The sequence below is a fragment of the Rhinopithecus bieti genome, unplaced genomic scaffold, assembly GCF_001698545.2.
Source record: "Rhinopithecus bieti isolate Rb0 unplaced genomic scaffold, ASM169854v2 scaffold_37314, whole genome shotgun sequence".
Taxonomy (NCBI): Eukaryota; Metazoa; Chordata; class Mammalia; order Primates; family Cercopithecidae; genus Rhinopithecus; species Rhinopithecus bieti.
The window spans coordinates 883,693-900,166 of record NW_016816196.1 but is presented as its reverse complement, the minus strand read 5'-3'; the positions used below and the strand labels follow the sequence as shown (position 1 = coordinate 900,166).

General features: G+C 40.2%; 2 protein-coding genes across 4 annotated transcripts in view; one reads left to right on the top strand and one right to left on the bottom strand.

The window, feature by feature from the left end:
* Window positions 1-1,175: 1,175 nt before the first annotated feature.
* SSB (small RNA binding exonuclease protection factor La) lies at window positions 1,176-15,392 on the top strand. Its single transcript, XM_017854466.1, is given in 10 exon segments — window positions 1,176-1,318; window positions 3,438-3,512; window positions 8,533-8,636; window positions 9,035-9,209; window positions 10,466-10,557; window positions 10,642-10,744; window positions 13,637-13,777; window positions 14,213-14,399; window positions 14,538-14,669; window positions 15,013-15,392. Coding segments are annotated over 9 exon segments (1,089 nt in total). The 5' UTR covers window positions 1,176-1,318; window positions 3,438-3,446; the 3' UTR covers window positions 15,102-15,392.
* The window catches only part of METTL5 (methyltransferase 5, N6-adenosine), a 13,737-nt gene continuing 12,388 nt past the window's right edge, over window positions 15,126-16,474 (bottom strand). For all 3 annotated transcript variants that reach the window (XM_017854504.1, XM_017854506.1, XM_017854505.1), the window contains one exon: window positions 15,126-15,835. In XM_017854504.1, coding sequence (XP_017709993.1) covers window positions 15,782-15,835 — 54 coding nt within the window. In that variant the 3' untranslated portion in view covers window positions 15,126-15,781. The remainder of the gene's footprint in view (window positions 15,836-16,474) is intronic.

Sequence of the window (16,474 nt, the reverse complement as noted above, 5' to 3'; positions counted from 1 at the left end):
CTTGGGGGGCAATTGTTTAAAGTCACTTTGTTTCTTACTACCTGCCTCATCCATTTTCATGTTCTTAGAATTTGTGATACAAAGAACAATGTATAGCCAATCAATAGCTTATGTTATTGTAACGTAAATTATTGGTAAACAACTTAGGAATTGCCTCTTCTTTTTTCTTTAAAAATCTACTTGTAGGCCGGGCGCGGTGGCTCAAGCCTGTAATCCCAGCACTTTGGGAGGCCGAGGCGGGCGGATCACGAGGTCAGGAGATCGAGACCATCCTGGCTAACACGGTGAAACCCCGTTTCTACTAAAACTACAAAAAACTAGCCGGGCGAGGTAGCGGCGCCTGTAGTCCCAGCTACCCGGGAGGCTGAGGCAGGAGAATGGCGTGAACCCGGGAGGCGGAGCTTGCAGTGAGCTGAGATCCGGCAACAGCACTCCAGCCCGGGCGACAGAGCGAGACTCCGTCTCAAAAAAAAAAAAAAAAAAAAAAAAAAATCTACTTGTAAGTGCTGCTAATCAGAGCATATATTCAGAGCAATTTGAATCCATGCTCTCACGTGGCAGTCTTCAAACTTGGCTCAAATAAACTGTCTACTCATATTAATTTTGCCTCAGTTTTTCCCTTTAGGTTGACAATATTGCATCAAGTTGAATACTTACAGCAATTGTATGAACTAGGTAGTATTTATTATTGGTCCTATTTATACCTGAGAAACACAGAAGTTGAACAACTTGCCTGAGATCAGTTTCACAGCAGGGGGAGGACCATTATTTGAAGCAGGCAGTCTGATTCCAGACACCCAGTTTTTACACGCTGTACTGTACTGTCTTCAAAACTAAGATTACATGGATCTTTGATTTTTTTAAAAAAAATTTCACTTGTCCTTTTTTTTTTTGAGAACTACTACAACATGATATGTGTGTGTATTAAAAACCCAAAACACTTCACATGAATGGAGGGCCAAAGGAAGGGCTGGGGTACAGACGCCGTCCAGAAATACTTAAAAATAAATGTTTATACTGACACAAACTAGCAGCCATTCCCCTACACCCTGCGGTACTTTTTAACCCAATCTGTTTGGGATTGAGGGCGGGGACTCCAGGGTCCCTGGGAGGCCCCGGCAGCCGCGCATGCTCAGAGCACAGGGACCGCTCCAGCTCGTCCTTGGCCCCGCCCACCCAGGCCGCAAGGGCTGACGGGACGGTCCCCATCTTCTTGGAGCGCTTTAGGCCGGCCGGCAGAGCTGGGAAGTGGAGTCGTTGCTGTTGCTGTTGCTGTGTGTGAGCCTGTGGCGCGGCTCTGTGGGCCGGAACCTTAAAGGTGAGCAATTCTTGGTGGCTAATGAGAAGCTACAATAAGGGCCCGCTTTGCTGGTGCGCGACCGCGCGTTTCCGTTCCTTACTGCTTCTCGCGGCGTCTGTCCTTCCCTCCTCGCCTTCCTCACGTTCAGGCCGAGCGCCGCGTGGGCCGCAGTCGGAGGCGGCGGAGGGGAGCGGGCGCGGGCGGCGGCGAGGCTGCCCCCGCGAGGAATGCGGGATCCTGGGGTTCCCCGCACGTGGCTGGTGCCCAGGCAGTTCCGCGGTTGCTGAGAGACGGGACTGTGGCTGCCCCATCCCCACTGCGTCTTTTCGTTTTTTTTTTTTTTTTTTTTTTTTACCTCCACCGCGTTCTAGTCTCACCGAAGGCTACTGGCCATCTCTGTAAGTTTCTGCGGAGGTGGTCATGGGTAGACGCCGGAGGGTTCTGTGGAGCCTATGGGACTGACTGGAGGCCAAAGAACTTTGGGCCGCAAATGTACCCTAGTGTCACTCTTGGTCTATTAGGGCCTTCATCGCTCACATCAGGTTTCGGTGTGAAACGGGCAAACGTGGGTAATATTTCACTTACAGTCGTGCATTCTGGAAAATTATCTGATGAAGCGCATTTCCAAAATTAGGCCAAATAGGTTTTGCAAGTTCTAAATAGTTCTTTTATTTCATCGTTTGCTTTGTAGGGGGCTCTAGATCACTGTGGTAACTTAGGAGTGTAAATTGTGATAGACAAGACAATGCATAAAATTGAATAATTTCTCTAGGGGGATGTGGATCACGCAGTACCCCGTTGCAAGTGCTTCCTATGTGTATCCAGGGTAGCGAATGCAATTGCAGTGTGTCAGGCGATGTTTCCAAGAAGTGTACCTACATCAGTTCATAACTAGAGTCAACTAACGGCAATATTCTTGATAATTTGTTCACATAAGTTTTGTACAATTGGGATGACTGGGTGACTTAGTAGAGTCCTGGAGGCAAGTACTTTGTAATCAGAAGACTTGGTTTGTAATTTCTAGCAAACCAATAGCACAGCCTCCTTTTTTCCCTGCAGTGCTAATGTCAGGAATACGAAACAGGAAACTGGCTATCCAATGTATTAGTAAATTAGTAGGCATACTCCCCAGTTTAATGTTGTGCTAGTGTGACCGCATTCTCCCATTTTTGTTTTCATATGTTCCTTAGCATAGAGTATCTAAGGAACTGTAACGTTTTTCACCTTAAAAGTTATAATACAAGGTTTGGGTAAGTCAGTTGTGACTGCATTTTAAAAGAAATAAGGCCGGGCGCGGTGGCTCACGCCTGTAAACCCAGCACTTTGGGAGGCCGAGGCGGGTGGATCGCCTGAGGTCAGGAATTCAAGACCAACCTGACCAGCATGGTGAAACCCCGTCTCTACTAAAAATACAAAAATCAGTCAGGCGAGGTGGCGGGTGCCTGTAATCCTAGCTACTCAGGAGGCTAAGACGAAAAAATCACTTGAACCTGGGAGGCGGAGATTGCAGTGAGTCGAGATCGCGCCATTGTACTCCAGCCTGGGTAACAAGAGCGAGACTCCGTCTCAAAAAAAAAAAAAAAAAAAAAAAAAAGAAAATGAACCAAACGGAACAAATGTACAGTGAGCCATGGTGACATACTGACAGATATCTGTTTAAAGCTGGAAATGGTTGGTAAGTGATTGGAGTTTTTTTCTCTAAAGTTTTCCTGACCAGCCAAGTGAGATAAACAGTTTCTTGTTATAGAAGATGGGGTAGTGGGGAGGCTGAGGCAGGAGAATGGCATAAACCCGGGAGGCAGAGCTTGCAGTGAGCTGAGATCCGGCCACTGCACTCCAGCCTGGGCGACAGAGCGAGATTCCGTCTCAAAATAAAAAAAAAAAAAAAAAAAGAAAATGGGGTAGTGATTTACTGAGAGAGAGGTTTTTTATAGTTTTTAGATTTTTTCATGACTTATTCCAAAGTGTTGCTTTGTTGAGATATTTGAGAATTGAGTAAATAAACTGAACCTGTGAAAACAGAAATTCCTGACTTTTTAAGAAAACAATGGGATATTAATACTTTGTAAACATTCTCTTTCTAGTCTTGAGTTTTATATAAAAAAATAACTTTATGCTAATTTGGTAAATTTTACAGATAGCCACAATGGCTGAAAATGGTGATAATGAAAAGATGGCTGCCCTGGAGGCCAAAATCTGTCATCAAATTGAGGTATGATTCCTGTGCTATAAACTGCAAAAACAAGTTCCTTGAAAGAAAATGTAGGGCCTCAACACAAATACAGAAAGAACATTTCATTTCAGTATATGGACATATTCAACATTTGGTTTGCCTTTGATTCTTAGATGAACATACAATAGCATACAATTTTATATTGGTGGAGCCAGGTTGTGAAACTTAAGATGTACAAACATTTCAAAAGGTAACACTATAAACGAGAGTTAATCTTTTTAAAATTTTAGTTTCATAGTCTCATATAAAATTTTAGCTTCTTAGTCTCATATAAAATGAGGATAATAGTAGTTCCCTTCTCATAAGGTAGTTTGGAGGATTAGTGAATATAATGTTAAGTACCTAGAAGAATGCCTGACACACAGGTAACATAAAAGTCCTTGGTAAAGTACCTTCCCTGTTAAATAACACTATATTTTTGATGATCTTCGTAATTTTTCTCTGCCCAGTCAGTTCTCAGCTATTGTAACTTTAATATAGTATCTTTTTTTTGAGCTGGAGTCTCACTGTCTTGGCCAGGCTGGAGTGCAGTGGCACTATCCTTACTCACTACAGCAGTCTCGGCTCACTGCAGCCTCTGCCTCCTGGGTTCAAATGATTCTCCTGCCTCAGCTGCCAAATAGCTGGGACTACAGGAGCACACCACCACACCAGGCTAATTTTTGTATTTTTAGTAGAGACGGAGTTTAACCATGTTGGCCAGGTTGGTCTCAAACTCCAGACCTCAGGTGATCGCCCCACCTCAGCCTCCCAAAGTGCTGGGATTACAAGTGTGACCCACTATGCCTGGCTAGTAACTTTACTATAGTATCTGTTTTCAAACCCCTCTTAGCATTTTTTCAAATTTAGGTATTATGTTTATGTTAACGTAATAACCTCAAGTGATCCTCAGTACCTTTGCAGTACAGAGGCAGGAGGATGGCTTGAGTCCAGGGGTTAGAGACCAGCCTGGGCAACATGATGAGGCCCCATCTCTACAAAAAATTTTTAAAAATTAGCTCAGTGTGTTAGCGGTTTGCCTGTAGTCCCAGCTACTTGGGAAGCCGAGGTGGGAGGATTGATGGAGCCCAGAAGGTAGAGGCTGCAGTGGCTGTGATCATACCACTGCACTCAAGCCTGGATGACAGAGCGAGATACTGTTTTGGGGGGTTGGGGGGAAGAAACTTGAGAGTCTTTGTGAGCATACTCTGGCTGGGGAGGCTTCCTGATATGCAAATCGTTCTTTGTTCAGTTAAAGTCAAAAAGAAAAAAATCTTTAAATCTTTACAATATCAATAATGGTTGCATAGGAAATTATCTTTAAACTTATGTTCTTGCTAAGGAATCCCTCAGATCATACTGTTTGGTGTGGGTTTTTTCTTCAATTCTCTGAACTGCTTTTTTTTTTTTTTTTTTTTTTTAAGCTGCACGTCTCTGCATTTAAAATGTCTTATGTTCCTTTTTTTATATTAATTTCCTTATGATTGTGGGGAGAAAAATTAGAAATTACTCATTCTGTGTTTAATACTTAGAACAATACTAAGATGTATATAGAAAAGGTTATATCTCTCCCACAACCTGCTAAGTCTCAAATCCTACTCTTCTGAGGTAATCAAGGTTAAAAGGTTTTAACACTTTGCTTCATGCTCATACTAAATTTTTATTTTTTGTTTGTTTGTTTGTTTGTTTTGAGACGGAGTCTTGCTCTGTCGCCCAGGCTGGAGTGCAGTGGCCGGATCTCAGCTCATTGCAACCTCCGCCTCCCAGGTTCTCGCCATTCTCCTGCCTCAGCCTCCTGAGTAGCTGGGCCCACAGGCGCCAGCCACCTCGCCCGGCTAATTTTTTGTATTTTTAGTAGAGACGGGGTTTCACCGTGTTAGCCAGGATAGTCTTGATCTCCTGACCTCGTGATCCGCCCGTCTCGGCCTCCCAAAATGCTGGGATTACAGGCTTGAGCCACCGCGCCCGGCCTAAATTTTTATTTTTTTAGTGGACCTTATATTTTACAACAGTTCTAGGTTTACAGCAAAATTGAGTGCAAGGTACAGAGATTTTCCATATATCTCCTGCCTCCACACAAGCATAGTGCCTTCACCTTTAAAAACATCCCCCACCACAGTGGTACATTTCTAACAATTTTATTTCCTTCCCTTTACCCCGCTAAACATAGGATGCATTTTTGTGGAGAAAAGTTTTGTAATCAAAAAACTATCTGGGCGAGGTGGCAGGCGCCTGTAGTCCCAGCTACTCGGGAGGCTGAGGCAGGAGAATGGCGTAAACCCAGGAGGCGGAGCTTGGAGTGAGCTGAGATCCAGCCACTGCACTCCAGCCTGGGTGACAGAGTGAGACTCCGTCTCAAGAAAAAAAAAAAAAGAAAAGTTTTGTAATCAATAATTTTTTCATTCTCCTCTTTAAAACGAAGGATCTTTCTAATTTTTTTAGCTGTAATCATTCTTTGACAAATATTCTTATATATAAATCTTAGTAAACATGTTTATTGATTTCTTAAAGGTAAAATTCTTAGAAGGAGCCATACTGGCTCAAGGATTATGCACATTTTAAAAAACACTGGTAATTGTCAGTTTACATCTTGCCTGCATGGCTAGTTCTCTGTGTTCAAGTCAATACTAGGTAGTCTTGGTTTTTTTCCTAATCTAAGCCAGTTTGTTAGATGAAAAATGCTGTCTCATTGCTTTAAATTGTATTTCTTTGATTAATAATGAAATGAGGTTGGACTTTTTTTAGTTTACAGTAGTTTGTTTATTTATTTTTTGAGAAGGAGTCTTATTCTTATCTCCCAGGCTGGAGTGCAGTGGTGTGATTTCAGCTCACCGCAACCTCTACCTTCCAGGTTCACGCAATTCCTCAGCCTCCCAAGTAGCTGGGATTACAGGTGCACACCACCATGCCCGGCTAATTTTTGTATTTTTGGTGGAGACGGGGTTTCACCATGTTGGTCAGGCTGGTTTTGAACTCCTGACCTCAAGTGATCCACCTGCTTTGGCCTCCCAAAGTGCTGGGATTACAGGCATGAGCCTACTGCGCTTGGCCTATTTTTTATAATTTTTAAACAAATCGTTAGCTGGGCATGGTGGCATGTGCCTGTCGTCCTAGTTACTTGGAAGGCTGAGGCAGAAGATCAATTGAGCCCAAGAGTTTCAGGCTGCAGTGAGCTATGGTTGCACCACTGCACCCCAGTCTGGGCAACAAAGCAAGACCCGACCTCTGAAAAATGGTGTCCTTTTTTTTTTTTTTATTTAAGACAGAGAGACAGTATTGCTTTCTGCTCAGACTGGAGTACAGTGGCAGTGATCTCGACTCACTGCAACCTCCACCTCCCGAGTTCAAACTAGTCTTGTGCCTTAGCCACTTGAGTAGTTGGGATTACAGGTGTGCACCACCATGTGCAGCTAATTTTTGTATTTTTAGTAGAGTCAGGGTTTCACCGCACTGGCCAGTCTGTTCTCAAACTTCTGGCCTCAAGAAATTGACCCGCCTCAGCCTCCCAAAGTGTTGGGATTATGGGCTTGGGCCACCATGCGAGGCCAATAAAATATCTTTTAACTATTTTCTATTAGGGTGTTCTCTTTTTACCCTTCTTCTTTGTTTGTAAGAATTCTTGACAAATTTGTCTTTTACTTTTTGTTACTTCTGGCATTCCAAATGGTCATACTTGGTTTTTTCCTTTGTGTGTATATTGAGAGTACTCTATGCTTAAATTTGATAAACGTTTACTTTAATTTTTTTTTCTTTTCTTTTTTTTTTTTTTTTTTTTTTGAGGCAGCGTCTTACTCTGTTTCCAAGGCTGGAGTACAGTGGCACAGTTATGCCTCACTGCAGCTTCAACCTGCCAGGCTTAAGCAATCCTCCCACTTCAGCTTCCTGCGCTGGGACTAGAGACATGTACCACCCATGCCTGGCCTTTTTTTTTTTTTTTTTTGTAGAGCTGGGGTCTTGCCATGTTGCCCAAACTGGTCTTGAACTCCTAGACTCAAGCGATGCACCCACCTCAGCCTCCTAAAGTGCTGGGAATAGGCATGAACCAGCACTCCTGTCCCCCCCTCCCCCCGCCAACTTTTTTTTTTTTGAGATGGAGTCTCACTCTTTTGTCAGGCTGGAGTGCAGTGGCACGATCTTGGCTCACTGCAACCTCCTCCTCCCAGGTTCAAGCGATTCTCCTGCCCCAGCCTCCTGAGTAGCTGGGACTACAGGTGTGCGCCACTACGCCCAGCTAATTTTTCTATTTTTTAGTAGAGATGTGGTTTCACCATGTTGGCCAGAGTGGTCTCTATCTCTTGACCTCCCAAAGTACAGGGATTACAGGCGTGCACCACTGTGCCTGGCCCCTGTCCCTTATTTTTTAATTTTAAAAAATTAGAAGGCCAAGTGTGGTGACTCATGCCTGCAGTCCCAGCACTGTGGGAGGCCGAGGTAGACAGATCACTTGAGATCAGGAGTTCAAGGCCAACATGGTGAAACCCTGGGTCTCTACTAAAAATAACAAAAATTCGCTGTGCATAGTGGCACATGCCTGTAATCCCAGCTACTCAGGAGTCTGAGGCAGGAGAATCACTTGAACCTGGGAAATGGAGGTTGCAGTGAGCCGAGTTCATGCCACTGCATTCCAGCCTGAGCCACAGAGTGAGACTCTGTGTCAAAAAATAAAAATAAAATTGAGTGATTAATCAATTTATTCCAGTTCTTTTATTTAACCATCTATTCTTTACACACTGATTTGCAAGAGGCTTTTCATATAATCTTTATATTATTCTTCTTTAAGGTTTTCTAGTCTATTGACACATCTGTTACTTACACTGTTTTAATAATTGACATTTTAGTTTTATCTTTTTGCTAATTTGTATTGTAAACATTTTATTATCATATATTTGGGAAAATGTTTATTGCCTTTTGTAACTTATGACATGTATTTTTAAGTAACAGAACTTGGTACTGTAGAGTAATGTCAGGATTAGAGTTCATATTATACAGTGTTCTGAAATACATTGTAATTATCTCACAGTATTATTTTGGCGACTTCAATTTGCCACGGGACAAGTTTCTAAAGGAACAGATAAAACTGGATGAAGGCTGGGTACCTTTGGAGATAATGATAAAATTCAACAGGTAACAAGCTTTTAAAAATAATCTTTAGGTTTTCTGTTTACAGTGAGTGCTACTGCTGAGTCTTACTTTTTTTTTTTTTTTTTTGAGACGGAGTCTCGCTGTGTCGCCCAGGCTGGAGTGCAGTGGCGCGATCTCGGCTCACTGCAAGCTCCGCCTCCTGGGTTCATGCCATTCTCCCGCCTCAGCCTCCGAGTAGCTGGGACTACAGGCGCCCACCACATCGCCTGGCTAGTTTTTTTGTATTTTTTTAGTAGAGACGGGGTTTCACCGTGTTAGCCAGGATGGTCTCTATCTCCTGACCTCGTGATCCGCCCGCCTCGGCCTCCCAAAGTGCTGGGATTACAGGCTTGAGCCACCGCGCCCGGCCTGAGTCTTACATTTTTATATGTACTCTTCAGGTTGAACCGTCTAACAACAGACTTTAATGTAATTGTGGAAGCATTGAGCAAATCCAAGGCAGAACTCATGGAAATCAGTGAAGATAAAACTAAAATCAGAAGGTCTCCAAGCAAACCCCTACCTGAAGTGACTGATGAGTATAAAAATGATGTAAAAAACAGATCTGTTTATATTGTAAGTGGGTCTGTGATGCACTTAAACATCTTACATTTATTTAGAAAGTAAAGTATGGAAGAATAAGGGCTCAGGAATCACAGCCTCACTAATTATTTTATGTCCTTTTGTAATATTCTTAACCTGAGTTTCTTTTTGTTTTGTTTTTGAGACAGAATCTCATCCTGTTGCTCATGTTGGAATGCAGTGGTTTGATCATGGTCCACTGCAGTCTTGACCTCCTAGGCTCAAGTGATCCTCCCACCTCAGCCTCCAGAGTAGCTGGGACTACAGGCGCATGCTACCACACGTGGCTAAACATTTTTTGTAGAGACAGGGGTCTCCCTGTGTTGCCCAGGCTGGTGTCAATCTCCTGGGCGCAAGTAATCCAATCACCTTGACCTCCCAAAGTGCTGGGATTACAGGTGTGAGCCACCATGCCTGGTCCTAAGTTTTATCTTCATAAACGTGGATATTTTCTACTGTGTAGAACTGTTGTGAGAATTAAATGAAAAAAAAAAAAAATACACATTGGATCAAATCTTTGACATATTCTAAGCACCTACTGCATATTAGCTGTTCTTATCAGCAGCTAAACTTGATTACAATTTTATTTAGCGTATTTTTAAATAGTTTTTTTATTATGGAAAATTTCAGATGTATATAAATAGATTCAGTAATGTACCATCACCAGCTTTACTAGTTATTAACAGAACATGCAAATCATCTTGTTTTATTTTTGCCTCAACTGAATTATTTTAAAGCAAATACCAGATGAATCACATTTATTGCACTGGAGAGTAGTAGCTCCTAAACAAGGCTGTTAAGTGACTAACAAAGATAGGCGGGGCGTGGTGGCTCAAACCTGTAATCCCAGCACTTTGGGAGGCCGAGACGGGTGGATCACGAGGTCAGGAGATCGAGACCATCCTGGCTAACCCGGTGAAACCCCGTCTCTACAAAAAAATACAAAAAACTAGCCGGGCGTGGTGGCAGGCGCCTATAGTCCCAGCTACTCGGGAGGCTGAGGCAGGAGAATGGCGTGAACCCGAAAGGCGGAGCTTGCAGTGAGCTGAGATCCGGCCACTGCTCTCCAGCCTGGGCGACAGAGAGAGACTCTGTCTCAAAAAAAAAAAAAAACGTGATTAACAAAGATAAATAGAGATAGATAGGTATATCCTGGGTTCATTTCAAGATAAAATGAATCAAATTCTCTCCAATTGTTTATCTGAGACGTCATTATTTGTTATTTGTACATTACTTCCCACTCTTCACAGAAGGGCTTCCCAACTGATGCAACTCTTGATGACATAAAAGAATGGTTAGAAAGATAAAGGTCAAGTACTAATTTCAGAATGAGAAGAACTCTGCATAAGATTTAGGGTATGATAAATAGACTTTTTTTAGTTTTAACATATATGGAATAACTTAAAAAATATTTTCCTTCTTATAGGGATCATTTTGTTGTGTTTGATAGCATTGAAATCTTGCTAAGAAGTTTTAGGGAGACCCCTGACCAAGGAAGTACAAAGAAACAGACCTGTAATAATTTTCAAGTAATCTTTGGCTGATGTTTCTCTGGCTTTTAGTTCATATGGATTCACCTGGGTAAGGAGCATGGAAGTAGCATTTCCCCTGAAAGGGGCCAATATTTTTAGTAAATTTTAGTGCATTACGGTTCTTTAAAAATGGGGTAGTATACTAAAACCTGATTGGATTAGAGATGCACTTGTGATGGATCACAAGTTATAAGTGTCAAGTCATAAGTTTTCAGTGTTATTCTCAAAATTATTTTAACATGGTTTTATAATTTGGCTGTTATCTTAGATCTTGGGGATTTTTAGAATTTTCTCCCTTTTGTGGAATTAACACTATAGAAAAACTGCAATATTATTTGCAGACATGCTTTTTTTTCCCATACATGAATGATAAATGAAAATCAACATGAATTGCTATGGATAGGGGGTTTCTTTTGCTGGGGTTCATGAAAATAATCTGAAATTAGTAGTGGATGGTTGTACAACTGATATACTAAAAAAAACATTCAAAGGTTACACTTTAACAAGAATGAATTATGTGGCACATGGAATTTTTTCCCTTAGTAAAGCTTGTTATTTAAAACAACATGAAGAGTAACCTTCTTTTGCATATTTTGATTTTTTAGTTGAAATTTTTAGGTTGATGATTATGTTGACAGTAAATGTGTGCCATTTATTTCCATGGCCATGTCTTAAATTATTGCAACAATAAATCGCATCTTAAACTTTGTTCTTCGTGAACTTAGCTCTGTTACTGTGTGTTCTTTAGGGAATGATTACTTTGCCAAAAAAAATGAGAAAGAAAAACCAAAACAAAGTGGGAAGCTAAATTAAGGAGCTAAACAGTAAGTATGTTGAACTTAATCAATGAATACTTTGAATTCCTTAAATGCTCTTGACAGAAATATAGTTGGTCCTGACTGCGGAAATAGTGGCAGTAGGACCTTTTCTTTGCTGTTGTGAAACTTGGAGCTTAGCTGCCTTGGGACATTTCGGGCCATTGCATTGCAGTTTGCATTAGCATTGACGTCAAAAAAACTAAGACTTTGATTTGGTTAAGTAAGTTTAGTGGATCTAACTTTTTGGGCTTAATTTTCGTAATAGTAAAATGTAAGTTTGTATAATTATATATTTATTTGTAGAGAACAAGAAGACCAAAACAAAGTTAGAAGGAAGATGGCTTGAAATGGTAAGTATATATTTACTTCTATCTAGTATTGTGTAATTCATAGTTAAATGGAAGTTAAATGAATTAGCTTTTAGTCTGAGGACTTTTTTCAAGGAAAATATGTAAGCCAAAGTTCTAAGTTGTCATGACAAAGCAATATATTCAGGTATTACAGTGAGGGAAAAGAGAACACTAAGGCGATAAATATGTTCTAAAGTACGAATAAGGGCGAGTGCCAGTGGCCACGGCCTGTATTTCCCAGCAATTAGGAGGCAAGGTGGGTGGATCACCTGGGTTGGAGTTTCGAAGGACAGGCGGCAATATGTGAAATCCTGCCTCTACTAAAAATACCAAAAAATTAGCCAGGCATTGGTGGTGGATGCTGTAATGCCAGCTACTCGGGAGGCTGAGGCAGGGAGAATCACTTGAACCCATGATGTGGAGTTGCAGTTGAAACCAAGATCATTTGCCACTGCACTCAGCGCTGGGGTGACAGAGTGAGACCCTGCCTAAAAATAAAAAATATAATAAAAACACAAGGCAAAATTATATTATATAATGTATATATGTATAATATATAATATATATATATTTTTTTGAGACGGAGTCTTGCTCGTCGCCCTGGGCTGGAGGTGCAGTGGCGACCTGCAGCTCACTGCAAAGCTGCCTCCCTGGGTTTACGCCCATTCTCCTGCCTCAGGCCTCCGAAGTAGCGCTGGTACTACAGGGCGCCCCGCACCTCGCCGGCTAGTTTTTTGTATTTTTAGTAGAGATGGGGTTTCACCATTGTTTGCATGGATGGTTCTCGGATCTTCCTGAACCTCGTGATCACCCGTCTCGGCCTCCCAAAGTGGCTTGGGATTTTACAGGCTTGAGCCACCGGCGCCGGCGGGGGGGGCAATATATTTTGAAATATCAGAAAAAGTTCAGTTTTATGCCTAGAACTTATTTTTATGAGAAAATGTCCTATAACTTCTAAAGATTCTAATCATAGATTAATACTGACTTTTATTTTTGACTTAAGATACTGATGTGTATTTCCATTTAGAAAGTTACAGGTAAAATTTTTTGTTTGGGGAAAATAATAATGACTCTTTAAAAAAAATTTTTTTTTTCTTTTTTTTGAGACAGAGTTAGTGGCGCGATCTGGGCTCACTGCAAGCTCCGTCTCCTGGGTTCACCCCATTCTCCTGCCTCAGTCTCCTGAGTAGCTGCGACTACAGGCACCGGCCACTATGCCCAGCTAATTTTTTGTATATTATTTTTTTGGTAGAGACGGGGTTTTCACCGTGTTAGCCAGGATGGTCTCCATCTCCTGACCTCGTGATCCGCCTACCTCGGCCTTCCAAAGTGCTAGGATTACAGGCATGAGCCACTGCGCCCGGCCTAAAAATTTTTTAAAGTATGATAAATACTGCCTAGAATTATTTTCCAAGATAGTTTAATAACCAGATTTTATGTAGTTTATAACTAAATGCCAGTTGTATAAAAGATCAAATAATATTGAAAGCCATTTTGGGATAAAGGATGACAAAGGAAAACACCAACACTATGAAACTATTTATTTATTATTATTATTTTTTTGAGATGGAGTTTCGCTCTTGCTGCCTAGGCAGGAGAAACTACTTTAAAATAGCATTTTGGTTTCTAGGCTCTTTCTTGTATAGCTATAATGTGGTGTGAGTCATTTATGGTCTGTTGTTGCTTTTAAGAAACTTTTGATCGCTTTGTATATTTTATAGAAATCTCTAGAAGAAAAGATTGGATGCTTGCTGAAATTTTCAGGTGATTTAGATGATCAGACCTGTAGAGAAGATTTACACATACTTTTCTCAAATCATGGTGAAATAAAATGGATAGACTTCGTCAGAGGAGCAAAAGAGGTTTGGAAACATTCCTATGCTTTTTAGCAGTCAGTTTGAAAATCTGTAGAAACTTAGACAAAATTAGTAGAAAGCAATTTTAAAAATTGTGTTTATTAAATTAGTTTCTACTTGATCATTTGTTATTGTCAGTAGATGTGATATCTGATATTTTCTGAATTATACTAAATTAGTTTCTACTTGATCATTTACTTTGTTGTTATTGTCACTATATGTGATGTCTGATAGTTTCTGAATTATACTATGAATAACTGTTCATATTGATTATTGCAGTTTTACTTCTGTAGCATTCCTTTTCTACTGTTCAGTGAAATTCATTCAAACTGGTAAAGGCATGGAAGGTTTGCAGGGTAGAAAAAATTACTTTGAACAAAGAAATTAATTGTGGGACTAAAAAACTAAGGGTATGGCTTTTGTTTTCTGTCTCTGGTATAGGGGATAATTCTATTTAAAGAAAAAGCCAAGGAAGCTTTGGGTAAAGCCAAAGATGCAAATAATGGTAACCTACAATTAAGGAACAAAGAAGTGACTTGGGAAGTACTAGAAGGAGAGGTGGAAAAAGAAGCACTGAAAAAAATAATAGAAGACCAACAAGAATCCCTAAACAAATGGAAGTCAAAAGGTCATTTATTCTGATTTTTCTTTAACAGTTTGGTTGTTGAACCCATTTACTTGAGCAAAAACTTTAATCAGTGTTCAAAAACATTGACAAGAGACTTAAAAAAAATTCTTTACAGAGTGCTTAATTGTGTCTCTACAGGTCGTAGATTTAAAGGAAAAGGAAAGGGTAATAAAGCTGCCCAGGCTGGGTCTGGTAAAGGAAAAGTACAGTTTCAGGGCAAGAAAACGAAATTTGCTAGTGATGATGAACATGATGAAAATGGTGCAACTGGTAAGTTTTTTCCTAAGTCCTTTGGTAGTTTCATGAGAAAATTTTTACTTCCATAAATAAATGATTTGCCGGAGAACAGGGATTTGGCTTTTCAACTCCTGGATAAGTGCCATTCTTGGATTATTATGATTTACCTTGGTTATGCTGTTGTATAAGTCAGGGACAGGATATTTGAAAGATGAATCTAGAGGTCAGGTCTGTACTAAGAGAAAAGCCTTTTCTCATTGGTGCAAGGAAGTTGTTGCATCTTTTTCAACAGTATCATTATTAGTAATTGTACTCAGTATTAAAATAGAGCAGTACTTACGTTGAATTTAACAAAAAATTAATTGTTACGTTATAGGACCTGTGAAAAGAGCAAGAGAAGAAACAGACAAAGAAGAACCTGCATCCAAACAACAGAAAACAGAAAATGGTGCTGGAGACCAGTAGTTTAGTAAACCAATTTTTTATTCATTTTAAATAGGTTTTAAACTACTTTTGTTTGCAAGGGCTTTTAAAAGGAAAACCGAATTAGGTCCACTTCAATGTCCACCTGTGAGAAAGGAAAATTTTTTGTTGTTGTTTAACTTGTCTTTTTGTTATGCAAATGTATAGTTCTGTTTGTGTTATTTCAGATGATTCAAATATCAAAAGGAAGATTCTTCCATTAAATTGCCTTTGTAATATGAGAATGTATTAGTACAATCTAATAAAATATATACTGTATGAAAAGAGCAAAAACAGTTTTTTTTTCTTTTTGTACCGAGAGCATTGAATAAAGAACTAGAATATTAGCTGTTGACTATGGGCCCTTCCCACAGGCCATTTATGGTGTCTCCTAGGCTGTCTTTCTATATTTACACAGGAAAGTTGATAACACTAGAAATAATTACTTGTCATAAAGCTTTTCTTTTTTTTTTTTTCTTTTTCTTTTTTGAGACTGACTCTCTCTCTGTCACACAGGCTGGAGTGTAGTGGGGCAATCTCAGCTCACTGCAACCTCCGCCTCCTGAGTTCAAGCGATTCCCTTGCCTCAGCCTCCTGAGTAGCTGGGATTACAGGCATGAGCCACCACGTCCAGCCCAGAAAACTTTTCAATACCGAATGTAGACCAGCCAAAATCAAGAGACTTACTGATTTCTTTTTATGAAACTTGTATGATGCTGGCAGGTCATATCGAAGCTCTGTAAAACAAAAGCCACCTAAGGATAAAATTATATTTCCAAGCATTTACCACCCTTGACTAAACAACAACAACAAAAAAACTAAGAAAAGTATTAAGTGCTGGTAAACTGAACATTTTAGAACCTTTGACTTATCCAAGTAGTGACTTGCTATATTCCCAGCATTGGCCATGGCAGCTTGGCATTTCTGTTATTACGGCCATTTATACTGAAATTTGAGGTTACAAGTGAAGAGTTTAGAAGGATAAAAAGTGGACCAAAAAGTAAATCCTATGAAAAGGATGGCACCTTTCTATTTTTAATTTCCTAATAGTCTGTAGCTAACAATCTCATAATAACCATGCTTATTTCAAAATTTTCTTACCCAGAGTTTAATAATTGTAGTAAGTACCCATTTTCCTCCGAAGCTCTAAAACGAAAACCAGTTTTTCATATTTCTTCCTTCTAAAGAATAATGCAGATTCTCCAAACTCTTTACTACTGATCTATTTTAGAGGGATGGCAGTAGTCTACTCCTGTATGTCACAGCTTTCAAGTTTTAATGTGCAATCAAATCACCTGGGGATCTTGTTGAAATGCAGATTCTAATTCAGTAGGTCTGGGTGGAGCCTGAAATTTTTTTTTTTTTTTTTTTTTTTT